The 19,074-nt window shown below is 37.3% G+C and overlaps 1 protein-coding gene across 4 annotated transcripts in view; it reads right to left on the reverse strand.

The window, feature by feature from the left end:
• Positions 1 to 19,074, reverse strand: part of LOC149198125 (uncharacterized) — a 328,910-nt gene that overhangs the window by 29,529 nt on the left and 280,307 nt on the right. For all 4 annotated transcript variants that reach the window (XM_089406109.1, XM_089406107.1, XM_089406108.1 and 1 more), the window contains one exon: positions 17,183 to 17,898. In XM_089406109.1, the coding sequence (XP_089262235.1) occupies positions 17,183 to 17,898 (716 nt within the window). The remainder of the gene's footprint in view (positions 1 to 17,182; positions 17,899 to 19,074) is intronic.

Below are 19,074 nucleotides of genomic sequence, written 5' to 3' on the forward strand. Positions count from 1 at the left end.
GAATCAAAAAGATTCTTGTTAGGGTAATTGATCACTAGATTGAATCTACCCTTGTCATACTATCTCTTATCATTTGTTCATTTTGGTGAAACATTAACCTTTAGGGTTCATTGTAAAACCCTAGCCTTTTGATGCTTAGGGTAAATTGATGTTAACCATAAAGCCCTAAGTCTACTTAGGGTTTGTTAATAAAAGTCTAGAACATATGATTAAGTCCTTCTCTATTGATGATTAGGATTTGTTGATGTTATAAAATCCTAACCTTTTAGGGTTTGTTGCTAATGTCTAGGTTATATGATAAAACACTAGATTTTTAGGGTTTGATGAATTAGGGTTTATGATAAAACCCTTAGTAAGATATAAGAAAATAATAATGAAACCCTAGATATGAAATGCTAGAATGTTAACTTGATTGTTGATATCCATGATTTAGTTTTATTAATGAAATCTAGGGTTGGTGACAAAATCCTAGTAGAGTTTGACATGAAATTGTAGGGAATAATATTGAAAATGCTATGATTGGATTACTAACTTGATTTAGTTGATATCTAAGGCTTTAGGTCTCAATGATGGAATCTAGGGTGTGTTACAAAACCTTAGCAAAGATGTTGAAATCTAGGATATAAGAGATGTAACTCTTGTTAATTATGAACCTAACTAGGTTTAGGTTTTTGATGTCTAAAGCTTGATTGTTTTGATATTTCTATAAAGTTAACTTCATGCTCCTGTATATTTGTATTTGGTTGTACTTGTTGAAGATTTGCAAATACATGATCTTCAAGATGTTGAAAATGTTCACTATAAAGCCTTCAAATTTAAAATTTGAAATTTAAAATTTAAAGTGTAAAAACAGAGTATAACAATTTCTGAATTTATCAATTTGATGTTGAGTACCTACCTGGGGTTTCTGTGGTTGAAGATGCTTTTGATATGCTCCCGCTCTCACTCCCGCTCTGGTTACCAAAACGACCAAAACCTCCTAGCCAAACTGAGCACCACTTCAATACCCAGCTCCAAAGTACTTCAAATTCGAGGTACTCTGGCCCCCGTGCCCAAAATCTCAAGAACAACTGAGCTCAGACTTCTTTCTATCAGTAACATGTAATTTCCCTTCTCTGTAATTCTTCCTCTCTGTCTTCACAAAAAAAAACTCCTCTACTTGGTCTCAGAGTGCTCGGATTAATACTTGTCCTCAGGCGGTTGCCGCCTTCTTCCACCGCCTTCATTCGATTTTCTGCCTTAGTCATCTATTGTACGTGTTATCTTGGGGAGAGTTACTTTAATATATAAAGGTGGATAAGTTTAATTTTCATTCATTGTAATATTTAAACAAAATGTAATTTAATACATAACTTTATTTTATAGTATTTAAAATAAATGAACAGTTATCCATAACACATTATATTAAGTGTTTGATATTTTAACAATGAATATTTAATATTTAAAAATGAATATTTGCACATATTTACATTAAGGGGATTGAAAGTGTTAATTTTATTTAATAACCTTATAATTACAAAATATTTAATATGTATCTTTTGAGAGTGTCGAATCCCTTCTTAATTAATTTAGGTACTTGAACATCTTTCATATTTCTTTAATAAGTATACTAGTGCAAGGCATGTGACGTATGCATACGTAGCTATCATATGCATACATCGTATACCTGCTAATACCCTTTTGCTTATAAATCGAAATGGGTCATTACATTCACCTACCTCATAATAATGATGAGCATGATGGAAAGAGGGAGTTGTAAGAAAAATGATGAGAATAAAGATAAATAGATGATCTTGTTGCCATAAAAAGAATGACGGAATAAAGCTTTGAAAGGTTGAAGTTTCTTCGATGATATGATGATACAAATAAAAGAGCCTGTGTGGCTGGAAGAAAGAAGTTCTTGTTATAAATAAGAAGCTTGGATAAAGAAAGGGTATATCTCTCCAGTTAAGAGGGAGGGCATATTGTGACAACTATAAGACCTTGAAGAAAGAATGTGATCAGAGAATAGCTAAAGAACTATAAAAGGTTGCTCCTGATTAATGAAGTTATAAACAAGATTTAGATGTTTTCAAAGAAATGCTAAGGTTAAGTTTGATGTTGGTGGAAAATTGAAGGAAGCTTTCGACGAAATGTGTTTGAATAATATGAAAATGATCCAAGTAGCATCAGAATGATTGAGTACCTCGAAGTTTTGTGCTAAACATATATATATATATATATATATATATATTGAAAGTTTATTACTAATTGGGGTTGAGTTTGTGCAGGATCTCTCCATAAGAAAGTTCAACATATTGGAAGCATGCTTGGACTGGTGGATATATCTGATTTAGTTGATAGGGAAAGATGAAGCATCTTGGGGCATCAAGATGCTTGGGAGGACATCTGGCCAGCCTGTGATGATGTCTAGATCTCGAAGTAGGGAGGGTATCATTGATCTTGTGGAGCTCCTACCTTGGATATGATACTTAGATCCTTGTGGGTTGGTGTTAGAGCTAAAGCTTGATGGTACCTATAGTGGCTAAAGCTTGGAACACAACTTAGTCCCAACTGATTAGATACCTTGGTCAAGTATCTAATTTGTAGCATTGCGTGTGCTATGACTCTTGGTAGAATATATCATTTTGAGTTCATCTTTGTACCTATATATATGTATCATTATGAATACCTTCCTAGTTAAGAGGGAGTGTTGAAGAATGTAACTAGTGTCGGTCTTCATAATTATATTTGAGTCATGATGTAATGTGTTTGTCAAAAGAATGAAAAATAATCTTTTATTATAAAAGAAAATAATTTATTAGCAATGGTTTCATGCTCTTATTATTTTATATCTAGGTCAATGTTGGAAATACTAAGAGGGGGGGTGAATTAGTATTTCTTAGCAATTAGCACTTTTCAATCTTTTTCAGAGCATTAGTTAATCTTTAGTTATTATTATTGTTCTTCTTCAGATGATCATAAACAATAATCAATAGTAGACAACACCATACATCAATGCCGAAAGATAAAATAGAGGACACAGATTTTTAGGTGGAAAACACCTCTAGGTCAAAAACCACCGAACGCTTCTTTAGTAATTGTCTTCTCCCTGTTAAAATAAAATTGATTACATCAAGATTTCAACTACAACTGAGGGAGGTGTCAACCCGCTAATTCACATGCTATAACCTCTAAGATACTACTAGACCCTAATATCATGTTGCAACCAGAAGGACGCCCCAACGCCCTGTAGATCAAGCCACAACCTGATGAGTGCCCCAACACTCTGTTTACCAGTTGTTGTCGGAAAGGATGCTTCGCTTCCCTGTTAGTTTATCAACCACAACTGAATGGACGCCACAATGCCTTGTGCAACCCATAACTGAATGGATGCCACAATGCCTTGTGTAAGCCACAACTTGCCCTAGCACCACCCTGCCATCCTAAAGTGTTCTCAGGCCACAACCTGAAGGTGACTCCAATCACCCAGAAGAGTCGGTACATCACGTTTCACAATTTTCACACTGGATCCCATATACTCTAAATCAATGTAGAATAGTTCTAAGAAAGATACAGAAAAATGTCAAATCCTTGCAATCGTTGATCACTGTTCCCACAAACTGATCACTGCCTAATGCCACGCATCAAGCTATCACTGTCCAACTACACATCACTATCACTGCACACTGTATATCACTGTCACTACAAATCACTACACAACTGATGGCCATCACTACATGTCATTGCTCATGAATGAATAGTCATCAATGCTAAAACATTGTTATCATCAGGCTGCACACAATGATGCAACCATCTGGCACTGATATCAAATAATGGCACAAACCAAGGTGCCTCGGATCATTCCTATGACTTGTTATCAATGCTCTCAAACTCTGCCCACTGAGAGCTACCAACATATGCCTTTTCACTGTTGATCAGTGCTCATACACTATTATCCATCTTCACATCAATCTGTTGTACAACGAAATGATATTTCCCTCAAAGACCTGCTAACTTGTAAGGTCACGATTATGTCATCACTACAAGACTTCTAGTACAAATCCCTAGGTCATCATAGTCATAGATCCAAGTCAAAGTCAAAGTGTCAACTCACAATCATACCAGTTCTATTGATACAGTCAACCATATGTTACTGCTAAGTCAACTGTGTATCAGGTCTATGTGTCAAGTCAATAGGCCATGTCAATGTCATTGTAGTCTGAGGAAACTCTTATACTAATGCTGCTACTAACAAGTATATATCTATAAATTATGTCAACATGTTGAAGTGTCAAGCCAATTCTTATGTTGGATCACTATAGTCAAGCTCTGCTTGTTATGAGGCTGTAGGTGTCACTGTAAGGCATCAGATTTATAAGTCAATTTAAATCATACACATGCATTATTGTCACATCACATGTGACAAACACAAAAGGAGATATAGTCTCATCACATCAGAATATAGTCACATAATTAAGTCACATTACTGTTAGTTCATTGCCAAGCCTATATGTCAAGTATACATATTTGAACCACTGCTAAGTGTCCCTAGGATCACTGTTAATATAATTTGCAACATTCAAACAATGGACCCTAGTCAAGCTCACTATTATCACAAATATGTGTCAATGTTGTGTTTAGCAAGACTGTTGTCATGTCACTGTATATCTAAGGACATAGTACTATTATAAGGTCTCTCCCACTATCTTACTAATACTGTAAACACGGATCTTACAATCAATATTATTTGCTTGATTTGTTGAAGAGAACAAAGTTCGTACTTCTCATTCAATACTCCAGAAGACTTGGAATATAAAGATATCCATGAGGATACAAATATTATATATTAAATGTGTGAATAAGATTGATGATACAATGAGAGTGAAGGCCCTGCATATACAGCCAGGTAAGTACCCTTTCATGAACAGGCATGTCTGTAGAGACATGCCTCTTTGTTTAACTAATTATTAACTAACTAATCATTATTATAATTATTTATATTTACATACATTTTTTAGTCATAACATTGTCTTCCTCCTCAAAAAAGCTTTGTCCTCAAAGCTTGTTGATGCAAAAGGCTTGATCTCTTTTTCGGTTTCGAATGTCTTCTCGTCTCGGCACTGTCATGTTCATTGATACACGTTGATATGATCTTCTAAGTGACAAACAAAACTTGTTGGACATTGGATAAACGAACGCTCCCTGTGTGTTTCGTGACATGGAATAACCACCTCTCGTGGATCCTTATCTCTGGCAATAACACCTGCGGGTTTTGGTCTAACGGCAATCGTCATTCCCAACAAGTGGTATCAAATGATAGGTCACGAGTTCAATAGACACCCGGCTCGCATTGGGGGGGCTATTGTTGGACATTGGATAAACCAACGCTCTCTGTGTGTTTCATGACATGGGCTAACCGCCCCTCGTGGATCCTTATCTCTTGCGATGCAATCGTTGACTAACACCTGCAAGTTTTGGTCTAACAGCAATCATGATTACCAACAAAATTGTCGCACTGAGAAGGGATCAGACCATCCTAGATTAATCTTCTGTGGAATATTCTGATCACTGGAATTTTGTAACGAATTGTCATCATAAGACTGGATTGAGGTTACATCAATATTCTTTGGAACATCAGTTTGTTGTTTCTGTTCTGAATGGTCCCGATACGTAGCATTGTTGAGTTGTCTACTCTCATGATTCGGATGTCGATAGGGAACTTTTTTGGTTTGACTTTCCCTTATTAAGTGTGTGGAAATTTTTTGATTTACTTCAGGTGACGATGTTGTTGAGTTGGTTACAAAACCTTCACTTGAGATGTTTATCATCTGAACTGCAACATCTAAGTGTGTCTTTTCTTCAACTGACTTGTCTTCTTCTTGAGTTGTCATATTCACTGGATCGATGTTCGTTTTTTCTTCAACTTGAATTTCTACATTTGAAGATTTCGACGCTTTCTTTTCAACAAGTTGTTGCCCCTTGTTTTCCAACAACTTCTTATCCTTCTTAAGCTTCTTAATTTGCATTAGTAATTTTTCACTATGGTCTCTAAGTCGAGAAACTTCCTCATTCTTGTCAGCGGTGATTTTGTCAACTTCCTTTTGCATATTTTGTATCACTTTTTTACTTTCTTGAAGAATTACTTTTGAGATTTCTTGTATGTCTTCTGGCGTCACTGAATTTGGCTTCAAAGTAACATCTTGTAGCGTTATTTTTTTCTTTTTGTGGGAAAATGTCAAAAAATTCTTTTTTGTATTTAGAATAAAGGAACCTAGGGTTTCCATCCAAGGTGAGCCCAAAACAATGTCACCTAGATCACTCCATAGAGATTGAACAGAGAATTGTGATATAAAAGTATAATCGCCAATGTTTAATTGTAATTTGGTTATGTCATATTGTTTTCTACCCAAGCAGTCTAAACTCTCAATTATGTTAGACTCTAGAATCACCAATTGGTTAGTAACGTTAGAGTTTATATAATTTTTCCCTTCAGTGGGAGAGATAGAAATAATAACATCTTTTCCTGCAAGAGTCCCTTTAATTCTGAATAGCACTGGAGCAGCGCAACGTGAGGTTCCAAAAAATCTTCCTTCCTTTATTTTCAAACTAGATGCCATTTTGCTGAGATGAACTTTCTTCAAATACACCCTCTTTAACTTATAATCTTCCTTGATTATTTTAATGAATTTTTTAATACTTCAAACTTCGATTTTTTTTTTCAAATAAATGATATATTTAGAATAAATAATATATTCTCTTTTAACTTTTTTACAAATGAACTTGCCACCTTATCACTCTTTAATTAATTAGTTTACGAATAATCTTTCGATATCAGCTATGAAAAGTTGCATCAGTAGGGAACGACGTCGTATTCATTTCAATAGTCAATTACTCCTTCAATGAAATTACCCAAGTGGTGAACACAGGAAAAAATAATTGTGGCTAAATGGATAAGGTCATGCAGACATATAGAATCGTAGATATTGTGAGTTATTGTGTACAAACTTTTGATACAATGGTTGCACATATAGGAATCTGCAATGCCGCTATGAATAGACAGGGAAATTTGTATGGTTGAATTGCAATGATTTGTGTGTGGCAGATGACGTCAAGTTGTATGGCAACTTGAGAGACAGCGAAACAGATGGAGAAGGCAACTGTGGTTGTATTCGACAACAATTGTGGAAAGGCCAATGAAGTGGAGCAGGGGTTTTTTCTTTCTGTGGTGAATAGTACAATCAAACGGTGATGGCGGAACACTGACGTTCAAATGACAATGGCAGGCTAAAACCGATGTTGGTGAGAAGAACCGAGGGCGGTAGGCTAGTTGGCTGGCTTTTGTTGGTACCCGCAACTGAGTATGAATTGAGGCAGTAGTTCGGGGAGAAGACGACTGATGGAAGGAGGAGCGGCCAGGAGGTAGGTTGGGTTGGCGATTTGTCATACAGTTTGAACGACGATGGAAGGCGGCTATGGATCAATGGTGTTGGCTGGAGAAATGTCGAACAATGGCTCCGAATTTGTGCGGCATGCAGATAGGCGTTGGTGACTGTGTGGTTGCTGTTAAAAACATATGGTAGAAAGATAATATGAAAGATAAAACATGAGAGTATATTTTTATTAACAAGAGATATACATTTATAGTACATAGTTTGACCGTTGGGTTTCACATCCCAAGGTCTCTTGGACTTCCTTTTGTCTATTCTGCTTCCACACTAACCCATTGAGGATTAGGTGTCCAACATTCCCCCCCTTAATCTGAAGGGTTATGTATGAGTCCAAGAAGAGAGCTATAATACAAAATGTGCAAAAATGCATGGCAACACTAGGCTGAATGTGCTCTCTGAAATGTTGGTATAAAGGGTGGTGGTTTAAGGATGACCACCAACACTGGAATGCTTAGTGCAGTTCCCGCAATTCTTCCAAAACTGGCAAGAAGCTAAAGTCTTCTGCTAGAGGAAATGCTCCTATTTTTTTGAAGAGGGAAACCTTCAACCATGAAAGGGAGGTCTCACCCCGCATAAAAGGGAGAACTTCAACCTGAAAAGGGAAGTCTCAACCTGTGATGGTTTAAGGATGACCAACAACTCTGGAATGCTTACTTCAATTCCTAGAACTCTTCCAAATCTGGCAAGAAGATGAGTCTTCTGCTAGAGGAAGTGTTCCCAATTTTGTTCCTGGAATTCTTCCGAAGCTGGCAAGAAGCTGAAGTCTTCTGCTAGAGGAAGTGTCCCAGATTACCAACTGAAGGCATGCTCAAGGGCATCATTGTCTCTGGCTACAACTCTGAATCTAGTGTGACAGGTTGTGGCTCAGGCTTGCTTGATGTGACTTTGAAGCTTGTAGATGACCATCATTTCCCCCCCCTATCAGATACAAGGTGAGATGATGGAGAAAACTCAACTGCAAGATTGTTCAATACTCTGGAACAAGTTCTGACATGTGATTGGAATATCTTCTTGGTTGTTGATGCCCATTGCCAAGAAGCGATCCATCCAAGATGAATCTTTGTTCTTGCAGGACGTTTGTTTCTGAAGCATCTGTGTGAAGAATGGGTGGTTTTATGACAGTGCTTACATGGATGAAGATCAAAATAGTGATCTTTCAAATGGCCAACTCGGTCACAGTGTTGGCATTTCACAATCTATTGTTGTTGTTGTTGTTGTGGAAGAGGGGCAGAATCTGGAACAGTTGACGGTGAACTGTCATGAGGAGCAGGTGAACTGTCATGAATGAATCCAGCACTTTGAAATTGGATTGGTTTGGAGTATTCTGGAATATGAAAGGACAAGTCCTTTTCATATCCAAGATCAGTTTTGTGCTTGTTATGGACAAGCTCTTCCCAAGGTCTGATGATGGGCTTGGGAAGTGCAAGCTGAACTTCTGCATCTGCACGTACAACTGCTGCTTTATGGGAGTCTATTTCAATCTTCTAAACAGAAAAAGTTTCAAAATGACTCCTCTGTTTTAATTCTTCTTGCTGTAGCTGAGTTTCGAGCTGCAAAAAATCAATTTTCTCTTGTGCATTTTGTAGACAGACCTGAATGTCTGTGAGAGAAAATTTGCTGACTTTTAATGTATCATGATTAGTAGACAATATCAAAGTTTTAAGGAACTCTAATACTTCATTGATTTTGGCCATTTTTTTTCTTTACTGTCAGAATTACACCTTAAAAAACTGAACACAACTACTACTCAATGTAGAAAAGTAATATCACTCATAGTACACAACAATATGCAGCAAATGATCAGTGTGCAACCAGCAAGCACCAATTACAATCCATTACATAAAAATGACCAACACTATGTTCTAATAATACAGCCGACTAAACTTTTCTCCACAAAAGATTACTTTTATTTGTCAAAACAATCACAGCCTTTATGCAGCCCACCAAACTCTTATGTAGCAATCGAATCAAGGAATCAATGCATATATATGTAGACAGAAACTATACAATGCCACACTGGGGCAGCAACAACTGCAAACTTGCTTGGATCCTTCAAATACTAGAAAGAGCTGTCTCAGTAGAAATACCAGCAGTAAATTTCTCTATTAGATCATCCTCTATGAGATCAAGAACTTCAGGATCAAATACCGATCCATTGTTGTATACAGACTGCACAATTCACTTGAGGAATTTTATTTATTTACATGTATATCAATCCTTGAAACCTTTTCTCCTTCGACAAATGGCTAACAATAATGCACAACCACCTTCTTACAAAACATAAAGTTTCAATAATTCTATAGAGAGCCTCCTCCTACACAATAGTGCAACAGATAAAACAATCTACAGAAATTTCCCTTTTGTCCAGTGGAGAGATGGAAAATATTGATTCAGGTCTAATCTACAGTTGACTTTTGTATGTGGGTTCACCTCCTTTTTCCAAGAAAACACTTAGTTAATACAAAGCTATGAGATCTATGTCCCTTTGTGAGAGAAAACTAATTTTCAAATGTGCAGAGAGTGTCAATGAAATTGCATTTGGTATTTTCAAAAATTATAGATCAATCTAGGGCTATTTTAGCAACTAACTATGTGCATTTCCCATGAGAATGCTCTATTTTCCAAGAGGACCCAAATTTGTGTGATTCTCTTTGTTATAGAACATGGTTGAGCTTATCTATTGTAGATGTCATCCAAGTTGTAGATGCATGCCATAGGAACTAAAATCAACATATATTCTTCACTTGCACAGCGTTAAACTTATGTGAAAGAAATGTTATATATACCAGGAGAGGCGTGATATATACCAGGACAGCGTTATGGAGCAGCGTATATACACAAAACTTTACAATGCATTCAACTGGACAATGCTCCACTAGACAGCGCATTCAAAAACAGTGGCTTGAAATCCTTTATATAACAGTCAATAAACAAGCATGCAACCCGAGCTCTACAAAGTTTCTGATACCAAACCAGAAATCTGACGTGCAGAGCTCCAAAAGTTGTGTAGCCTCCGTCCAGTTTCTTAGGGTTTGAATGCAGCCCCGTCTTATCAATACTCAATTCGCCCGTCAGTTCCAGCAGGTTTCGGATACCGGCGAAGGAATGTGCCATCCACAAGGTTCTTGCAATGTCGTTTTCTCCTCTGTAGATGATGCTTGTTGCGCTCACTCGGATATAATAATCTCTCGCGCCATGAATGCTCTGGAAGAAGATTTCAATTCATGCTTCGAATACTGCTCCATCATAATCACATGCACACCATGCACCGCGAGTTATATCAACGCACGGACTCCGGAGGCACCATGGTTACGTTGGTTACGCTGCTTGGAGATACCAGGAGGTCTTCTTCAGCAACCGGTTAAGCTGCGTGGAGGTCTATTCCGCAACCACGGTTACGGGCTCTGATACTCAGGAGCAAAGCGTATTAATCAGGATACCAAACGACAAAAATATTTGAACAGTTTCAAAATTTCTAAGTCTCCACACTTTTCTTTATGATTCTCAACAAGTTGGGATTTTTTTTTTTTTTGCCAGCGTTTCCGTAGCAGCGATCTTATGACGAAGAACACCCCAAGCAACATACGACTCAACAGGAATCTTGACCAGCATTCAAAATTTTGACCAACGTCCAGATGAAGAGTCTCCAACTCAATGCGAGGAGGCACCAACCAAATGCAATAGTAAATATTCAACGGGAGATTGAATTCATAACCATGGCACAGAAATTAAACATCTCATAGAGCAGCAACCGATTATCACAAATCAAACTGCTCCTTCCGTGAAAATCTGCATTACTCATACCAGTCTATCCACTCCATCAAAGCCGATGGCCATAGAAAACCAATGCACAGTGACAACGTATCAATTACAATGTTGTGGTATGTAGTCCAGCAAAACACTATGCCAACAACATGCAAATTGATCTAAGTCTACTACTAAGATAGAGAATCCACAGAGCATTCAATGCACAAGTTCAATCAACCGCGACCAGCATTTTGAAAATCAAAGGCGGTCAATTACACTTTTCAAAAACAGCCCTCTGCAATGGAACGTTGTTACCAAGTCAGGGCCTGGGATGTCAGTTCTGCAATATGGGAAGAACAGGAAAATAGGCAGAAAAACTGATACAAGGAGTTACAAACAATTTTAGGAATGGTAAAAATAGGGCTGGAGAAATCACAGAGGTCGTAGCTAGAATTTAGCTGAGAAAATATTTATGAAATGCAGAAGTCATGGCAGAAATAACCTGCACAGAAAGGCCATAAAACAAATGGCTCAAATTAATTATGCAGGGAAGGAATACGCCTGCTCTGATACCATGTTAAACACACACATGGCAGCAAGATAATATGAAAAATAAAACATGAGTATATTTTTATTAACAAGAGATATACATTTATAGTACATAGTTTGACTGTTGGGTTTCACATCCCAAGGTCTCTTGGACTTCCTTTTGTCTATTCACTAACCCACTGAGGATTAGGTGTCCAACAGTTGCTCGTTGCAAGCTTGCGGCAGTGGCTCCCAATGAGCGTTGGCGGCGACACTCTTTGGACAGGTAACGTCTTTTTTTTTTTTCAAATTATATATATATATTAACTTTCTTTTTAGTACATAGATTTTTTTAAATACTTTTTAATAAAAAAATTCCCAATTTTTTTTAATAATTTTTCTTAATCTTTTTTCTTTTTTCTTTTTTTTTAATTCTTTATTTTTTTTATTATAACATTTTTTTTTAAATGGCCAAAGGCCTAAATGGTGATATGAAGAAACTCCAAATTCTGGTAGTGAAACATTTCAACGGCAACGATGTTGACGAATTTGATGATCAAAGACGTGGATCAGAGAACAAGCTTTGTGCAGTGGTGAAGCAGCCAAAGGATCGAACTGCTCTGATACCAAATGAAGAGAACAAAGTTCGTACTTCTCGTTAAATACTCCAAAAGACTTGGAATATAAAGATATCCATGAGGATACAAATATTATATATTAAATGTGTGAATAAGATTGATGATATAATGAGTGAGGGCCCTGTGTATATAGCCAGGTAAGTACCCTTTCACGAACAGGCATGTCTATAGAGACATGCCTCTTTGTTTAACTAATTATTAACTAACTAATCATTATTAAAATTATTTATATTTATATATAGTTTTTATTCGTAACATTTCCCATCTTCAAACGATAGCACACACTGCATAAGTCAAGCCATGTCACTGTTTTCACTATTACACTAGGACTGTCACAGAAATGTCTATATGTCAACAAAGTCTAGTCATCAAAAGTCATTATCATCATTATAGTCTCACAATTTTTTGTAGGATCACATGAAGCAAGTGTTATGGCATAATGATTATTTGGTACTGTACTTGGGTTTAGAATTGCAATGAGAGGTTTGTCAACAAGATGCTAAATCAATCATTGGCTTAGTGCATTTGATACCTGAAGTTACTCACTGATGCATGATGACATTACAGCCATTGTCTTATAGTGAAATTAAATGTCATAAATTGACAACCAGATAACTGACATGGGTGTCTCAATTCTTCTCACTGTATGGAATCTTTTGACTGCTTGTACCATCAATGGCTGGCTTACCTATTTAAGTATTAAATTTAGTCCTTAGGTCATTTGATTGTTTAAGGTCATATCACAATTATAATGTCATGTCACTAATGCACAGTCCTAAATCACAGTCTAGATAAAAAACTCTTTTGACTTTGCTGCTCGCTATAGGACAGATTTTTATTTATTAACACAGTCCTAAAGCCTATGCTGTGATCAGCCCTAAACAAACCTCAACCAGACCCTAAACAGACTAAACACAGCTCTACTCAAATCCCAGACCAAAAGAAAACTTTGCTGCCCATAGGTAGTGAATTTCCTAAGAGGGACGGGGTCTGAGATATAGCCGAAATGCAAAATTTCAACCCTTAACAAGTCTGAAATATATGCCCGAGCAGAGGGCCGAAGTGCTGTACAAGGATGCCCAACCAAACAGAAGATCCCAAAACTAGGAGTGCGGAGGAAGAATAGAAATGACACCTAATAAACACACCCAAAAACAATTGTCCTAAACCATACCTTAGCATGCAAGAGAATAGGCCTGTGGAAACCCCAAGAGAGGGTTGAATTTAACAGGCTTGTCCACAAAAATTATACCTCAGAAACTTCGCTCTTCCTTGGGTGATATCTAAAGTCTAAAACAAGGGAATTTTCTTTAAAAATTCTGCCTCAGGAGTCTGGACTCTGAACCCTTCTTCACTTGTTATCTGCCTCAGAAGTCTTATAGTAGGCCGAAATTCAGAGCTAAAGACATGAGCTGATTGTGATGAAATGCTATGTGTTTTAGAGGTGAGGTTAGGTTTCCTTTTATAGGCCTAGAGGGGCTCCATGAAATTAGACGTTAGAGTAGATAAGGGTTTTAATAGTACTTTTAAAAATTATTCATTAAAGTATTATTAATTTATTTATTATAAAATTGCTTGTTTATATCTTAAGGAAAGGACTAGTGTATATGTTAGGCTGATTAGGGGCTCTTTGAGGATAGACGTTGAAGAAAGGACAGCTTCTTTAAGGCTATATCGTTTAAAAAAATATTAATTATTATATGACTTTTATTCTAAGGTGAGGGCTGCAGCCCTAATTTAGGATGTTATTTGGTTTAACTGAGTGTATATGGTCTTAAGGTTGTGAAGTCAGTGATTGAGTTACTACCTTTGGTTCTTGAAGATATTCAACTTATACGTGGTGAGATTACAGTGATAAACAATTTCATATATTGACAACCGTAGGAGGAGGTGTCATGTCATTATCCCTTGGGTTTTAGCCTAGAAACTGGGGTCACCAACTTCAATTGTGAATATCTCTCAAACCAGGAGGCCTCTCGGGGCGTACCACATATCAACAGAAACATTTTTTCAAGGAGAATCTAATGACATAGATCTACGACCCAAACTCGATGATTTGACCTACCAAAAACCCTCAACAAAGTTGGGGCACATCCTCAGTCCAGGGAACCCAAACCCTAGGACTTGGGTTTTTAACCATCCAATAGTATAGCTGCCATCTTGATGTAATCCGACAATTACTAAGAAGTATTCATTAATGATTTGACATCAATGGTTGGTGTTTTCAGTGAAAGTCAAACCCAGTCAATTCCATGGGTTGACATCAATGACAACACCATCCAACAGGTCAAAGCTTCCATTGTAGTTTTTAGGTTTTGTATCTTGAGTCCTAGTCATTGTCATCATTTAATAGACCCTTCTTGGGCTTTGTATTGTTGAGAAATCTAGGGCATGAATAGTTAAAGGATTTCTTTGCTTGATAATTGCTTGTGATATACTTTTACTTCTTAGCTTATAGTCTTTTCTTCGTTATGTTATTATTGTGTTCTTTTCATCAAGACAATTACCAATATGCACAATAAAAGACAACTGACATTGTATGTAGGCTTGTCAGTCGGGGCCAAAACCTCTCACCTCTTGAGAGGAAAACCCGATCAAAATTCTTCTTCTAGATCTTCAATTGATAAGTACCAAGACCAAGCCTCACTCTGGCTTGGCCCACGTCAGCCTCTGGAGCCACTGCGTCAGCCCTCTAGCCCTCTGCGTCACCCACGCTGGCCCTCTGAGGCACTACGCAGCTCCTGGATGTCTCTGCGTGAACCCTTGGCTGCCGCTGTGTCCCTCTCTTCGACTACTATGCTAATCCTCTTGGTGTTATCTCTGCCTCTCTGCTTCTGTATTCACTACCCCTCAACTGCAACTCTGATCACTCTCTCAACTTTCTCAGCAAACCCAACCCCAGAAAGTCGAAATCTTGATCTCTTGGTGTGTTCTCCAAGTGACCCTCAAGCCTCCTCTTATACTTTTCTTATTGACAAATCAACAGCTAAGATTAGATTTGGCTTGATCCATGCCTTTTGGACCATTCTAACACATTTTTATATTAATTCACATTAATATTTTAATTTCCCTAAGTTTAGACTTAAGGACTCCATTAAAAATATTAATTATTTTATGTCTCCCAAACTATTTAGAATCTGCCCAAACCCTTTCTGGGTATTGTAGATCCCATGTGCCTTAGCCTCTCCACCAATTTTTGTGGCTAGAGCACATCCGATGCTACCCCAAATCAACATTTGTATCACGTAAAGAAATTTATTTTTGAGTCAAAAGTGCCATTTGTCACCTCCTCACCAAGTCAGCCTTGTCCTGATGAAGTCGGCCTGGATTAGGGCTATTCGACCCAATAGAATCTGTATAAATAGAGGTAACTTGACTCATTTGGAAGCACACACTCACAAGTTCGATCTACAAGAGAAAGAGGACGAAAAAGAGAGCGAATTGCAGAAGAAGAAGACCTAATTGAAGAAACAAAATCGAAGTTTTGGGCATCTATCTCTCACATGTGTGAAGTCTTCTAGGGTTTTTGGACAAGTAGCTGGGGGCCGAAATTCTGAAGTAGCTGCAGGTCTGAAATTTTGTAGCTGGGGAGCTGAAATTCTGGATTGAAGCTGCATCTGGAGAGCTGACACTTGGAGACTTTGGCAGAATACATCTACTTGAAGGAAGGGCTGACTTGGTGATTGGAGGAGGTCTTTGTCTAGGTCAAAAGGGTCTTGGATTGTCTCATCTTGATTTGAATCTACTAGTAGAAGAGTTTGTTAGGTTTTCCACTAGATAGGGGTTTTTTCCCTACCTAAGTGCCGATATCTTGTGTTCCTTGTTCTTGTCATCATATATATTAATTTGGTAATTTCTTGATGAAAGATAACATAATAAATAAGTAAAAGAAGCCAACATACATCACAAGTAATTATCAAGAAAATACAAATCAAACCCTAATATCTACATGCATTGATTTCTCAACAGAACATTGGTAATTCATGATTATTGGATGGTTCTTGGGATACTATAATAAGTGTAACTCACTAATAAATAACCCTGCTGTCCTCACTGTCAATTCTAACCAAAACAGACTTGGTAATTTCATGGTTATTCGTTGCACTTAAACAAACACATTTCACAACTCCTTGCTGTCCTAACACAAAGTTATAATTATTGGCATATGATCTCTTAATTGTGGAATGCTCTCTTGATGATGATAACAAGCTTTCAATCCTTAATGCTCCTAAATATGGTGAACAAATCATCTAATGTCTGATTTGTATGGACAATTTGTGATTCCTTTTCAAATGTTATTATGCCATTGGGTATACTCTTCAGTGTTCACTATTATTTCATGTTATATGGTTAATGGAGCAAGATCTATCCAATTTCCAAGCACAATTTTGTCGCATGAATGAGCACACTTATCTAATTAAACTCATTTAAAGTTTGTTCATAAACAATGACTTGATCTACGATTTACTCACTCAAACACGCCTTCTACCTTAAGAGTGAATAGTGTCAAGTTTCCTAAGGCTCCATCGAGCCAAATTTGAGAACTCCCCTTCCTTACTCAATGACTTAGCTTAGCTTGACCTTTAAGCATTCCCCACCTTGAAAAGGATACCTTTCCCTGTAAAAGTGGGGCAAGGCCATTGGTGTGACAACGGGTGGCTTGCCTGAGAGTTGCTGATAGGCTCTCCCATTGAGGTCAGGACATTTCCCTCTAAGAGAGTTTAAGCAGTAACACAACATATTGTAAGACCCTTTAAAGAAACTGATTAATGTGACATTTCGTGCTGCATGCAAGAGAGTATAAATAAAACAAAATGAAGGTAACTGTAAAAGGCATACCTGCTCCAATAAAGCTCAAATGAATGGGGCAGATACTATGATCCAACTCAGACATCACTGGCCTTGTTACATCATGTTCAGATTGGAAATTCTGACATGCACTGCCAATAAACTTATCATGCACTTTTCTATCAACAATCCCATTGTACCCAACTTCTTCAAAAGCATTGCCAAATCTACTGCCGTTGTTGAGAAGACTCCACTCCTTTCCTTCAAGAGGATTCACTAAGGGCTCATGGAGAAGCAAATACTTGTCTTCCTTCATATCATGCTTAGAAGGCCAGATATCTCTATCATCAGCAAGAGAGACAATAGTGGAGCCATTGACTTCAGGAATCAAATCAGCTTTCTTAAGATTCTCGACTGTATTCAAAATTAATTGACACTGATCCTTTATTTTTTTATGCCCCGATGTCAGAGACTCACCAATAGACCCTAAATGCATTTCCTTCTGCTGGAGAGCAAGTAGGAAGGGAAGAGGAAGAATAGGTCCCAATAAAATCTGAGCATTTTGCTCAGAAAAATGATGCTCACTTTTAATCTGTAAGTTCTGCAAATGAAAAACTGGCATCCGTACATAATCAGGAGGGAATATCTGTAGAAAATCTGGAGGTAAGTTCCTTTTCGATGAACAAAGATCTGAATATGTTGCAACAGCCAACTCCAAAAGGTCCATAGGCAAGCTCATCCACAATCTCTGTAATGAAATTTCATATCTGGACGTGTAAAGGTTGACACCAGAAAAGCAATAACAGCATAGTTACACCACACACAGATGCTGAACCGTTGAAAGTGGGAAGAAAAAACAGAGTATGCAAATTAGAAACTATAAAAGGAAAATGAAGTTGGATTTAACCACATGTAGCATGAGATAAGGCCATCTTACTTCTAAAGCATTTCCCATGTCACACAAATGCTTATGTCTCATGGACATTAACTGTTGGGTATGTGTTATATTCTTTGCATGACTAATGCCCAAAAAAAACAAAACAAAACAAATTCGTTGGTTTTTTGCATGCATTTTCAGCGGTTTATGTCAAGCAGTTTTCACTGTTACCGATTTTTGGGGGCATGGTGATTTTGTCCATGGTTTTGTAGATCCGGTCAAAGGAACTACGGTTATATTCTAATCCATGGTAAATGGATTGCGGCTTTATGAATGCTCAGGCATGTAATATAAAGTATTATAACAGTGTAAAGGAAAATAATGAAAAATCAATCGGAGTTTCCCGGTTTTGGGTTCCAGGAGAAAAATCTGAATATATTTTGTGTGATTACTATTGTATCTTTTCTGCTAGTTGTTATATAAAAAAATAATAATTAATAGTTATTAGGCAAAGGGCATGATCTTTGACCAAGAGGCACCCAAGGCAGTATAAAGACAGGGGCCTCCCACAAATTGTAATCATCTTCTATCTTTTAATAATTAAATATGAATTCGCTGAGTATTTGAATGTGTTTGTGCCATCTGGTATCAGAGCAGTTCGTTCTTGGTCTGGAGCTACACAGTCCGGTTTCATTTTGGTCACAGGGTTAAAACCTACATTAACTACAGGGGTCAACCAAGCACCAACTTCAAGGATAGATAATTTGTTGCAAGTGCAGCACCATATTGACCATTATTTTTGAGTGACATGTTATGAGCAGTAAGAAGATCTAGAATGTTCAGGCTGATGGAAAAAGTTAACTTTGTTTTGTTTATCTCCACTATCTTGAAGACTTGTCCATTGATTTTGAGTGACATGGTACCATCAACAAGCAGAGTTGTAGAGTTGAGGCTGATGGTAAAAGTTAAATTTTCTTCGTTTATCTTTCACAATACCATACATGTTTGGAAGCAAAAGAGGAGCCTCTTGGCTACATGCACAGATGTGAAATCAGTTTCATGCATT

The sequence above is a fragment of the Pinus tabuliformis genome, chromosome 2_2 (genome assembly GCF_031772625.1).
Source record: "Pinus tabuliformis cultivar Carrire ecotype Pingquan chromosome 2_2, CPIR1, whole genome shotgun sequence".
Classification (NCBI taxonomy): Eukaryota; Viridiplantae; Streptophyta; class Pinopsida; order Pinales; family Pinaceae; genus Pinus; species Pinus tabuliformis.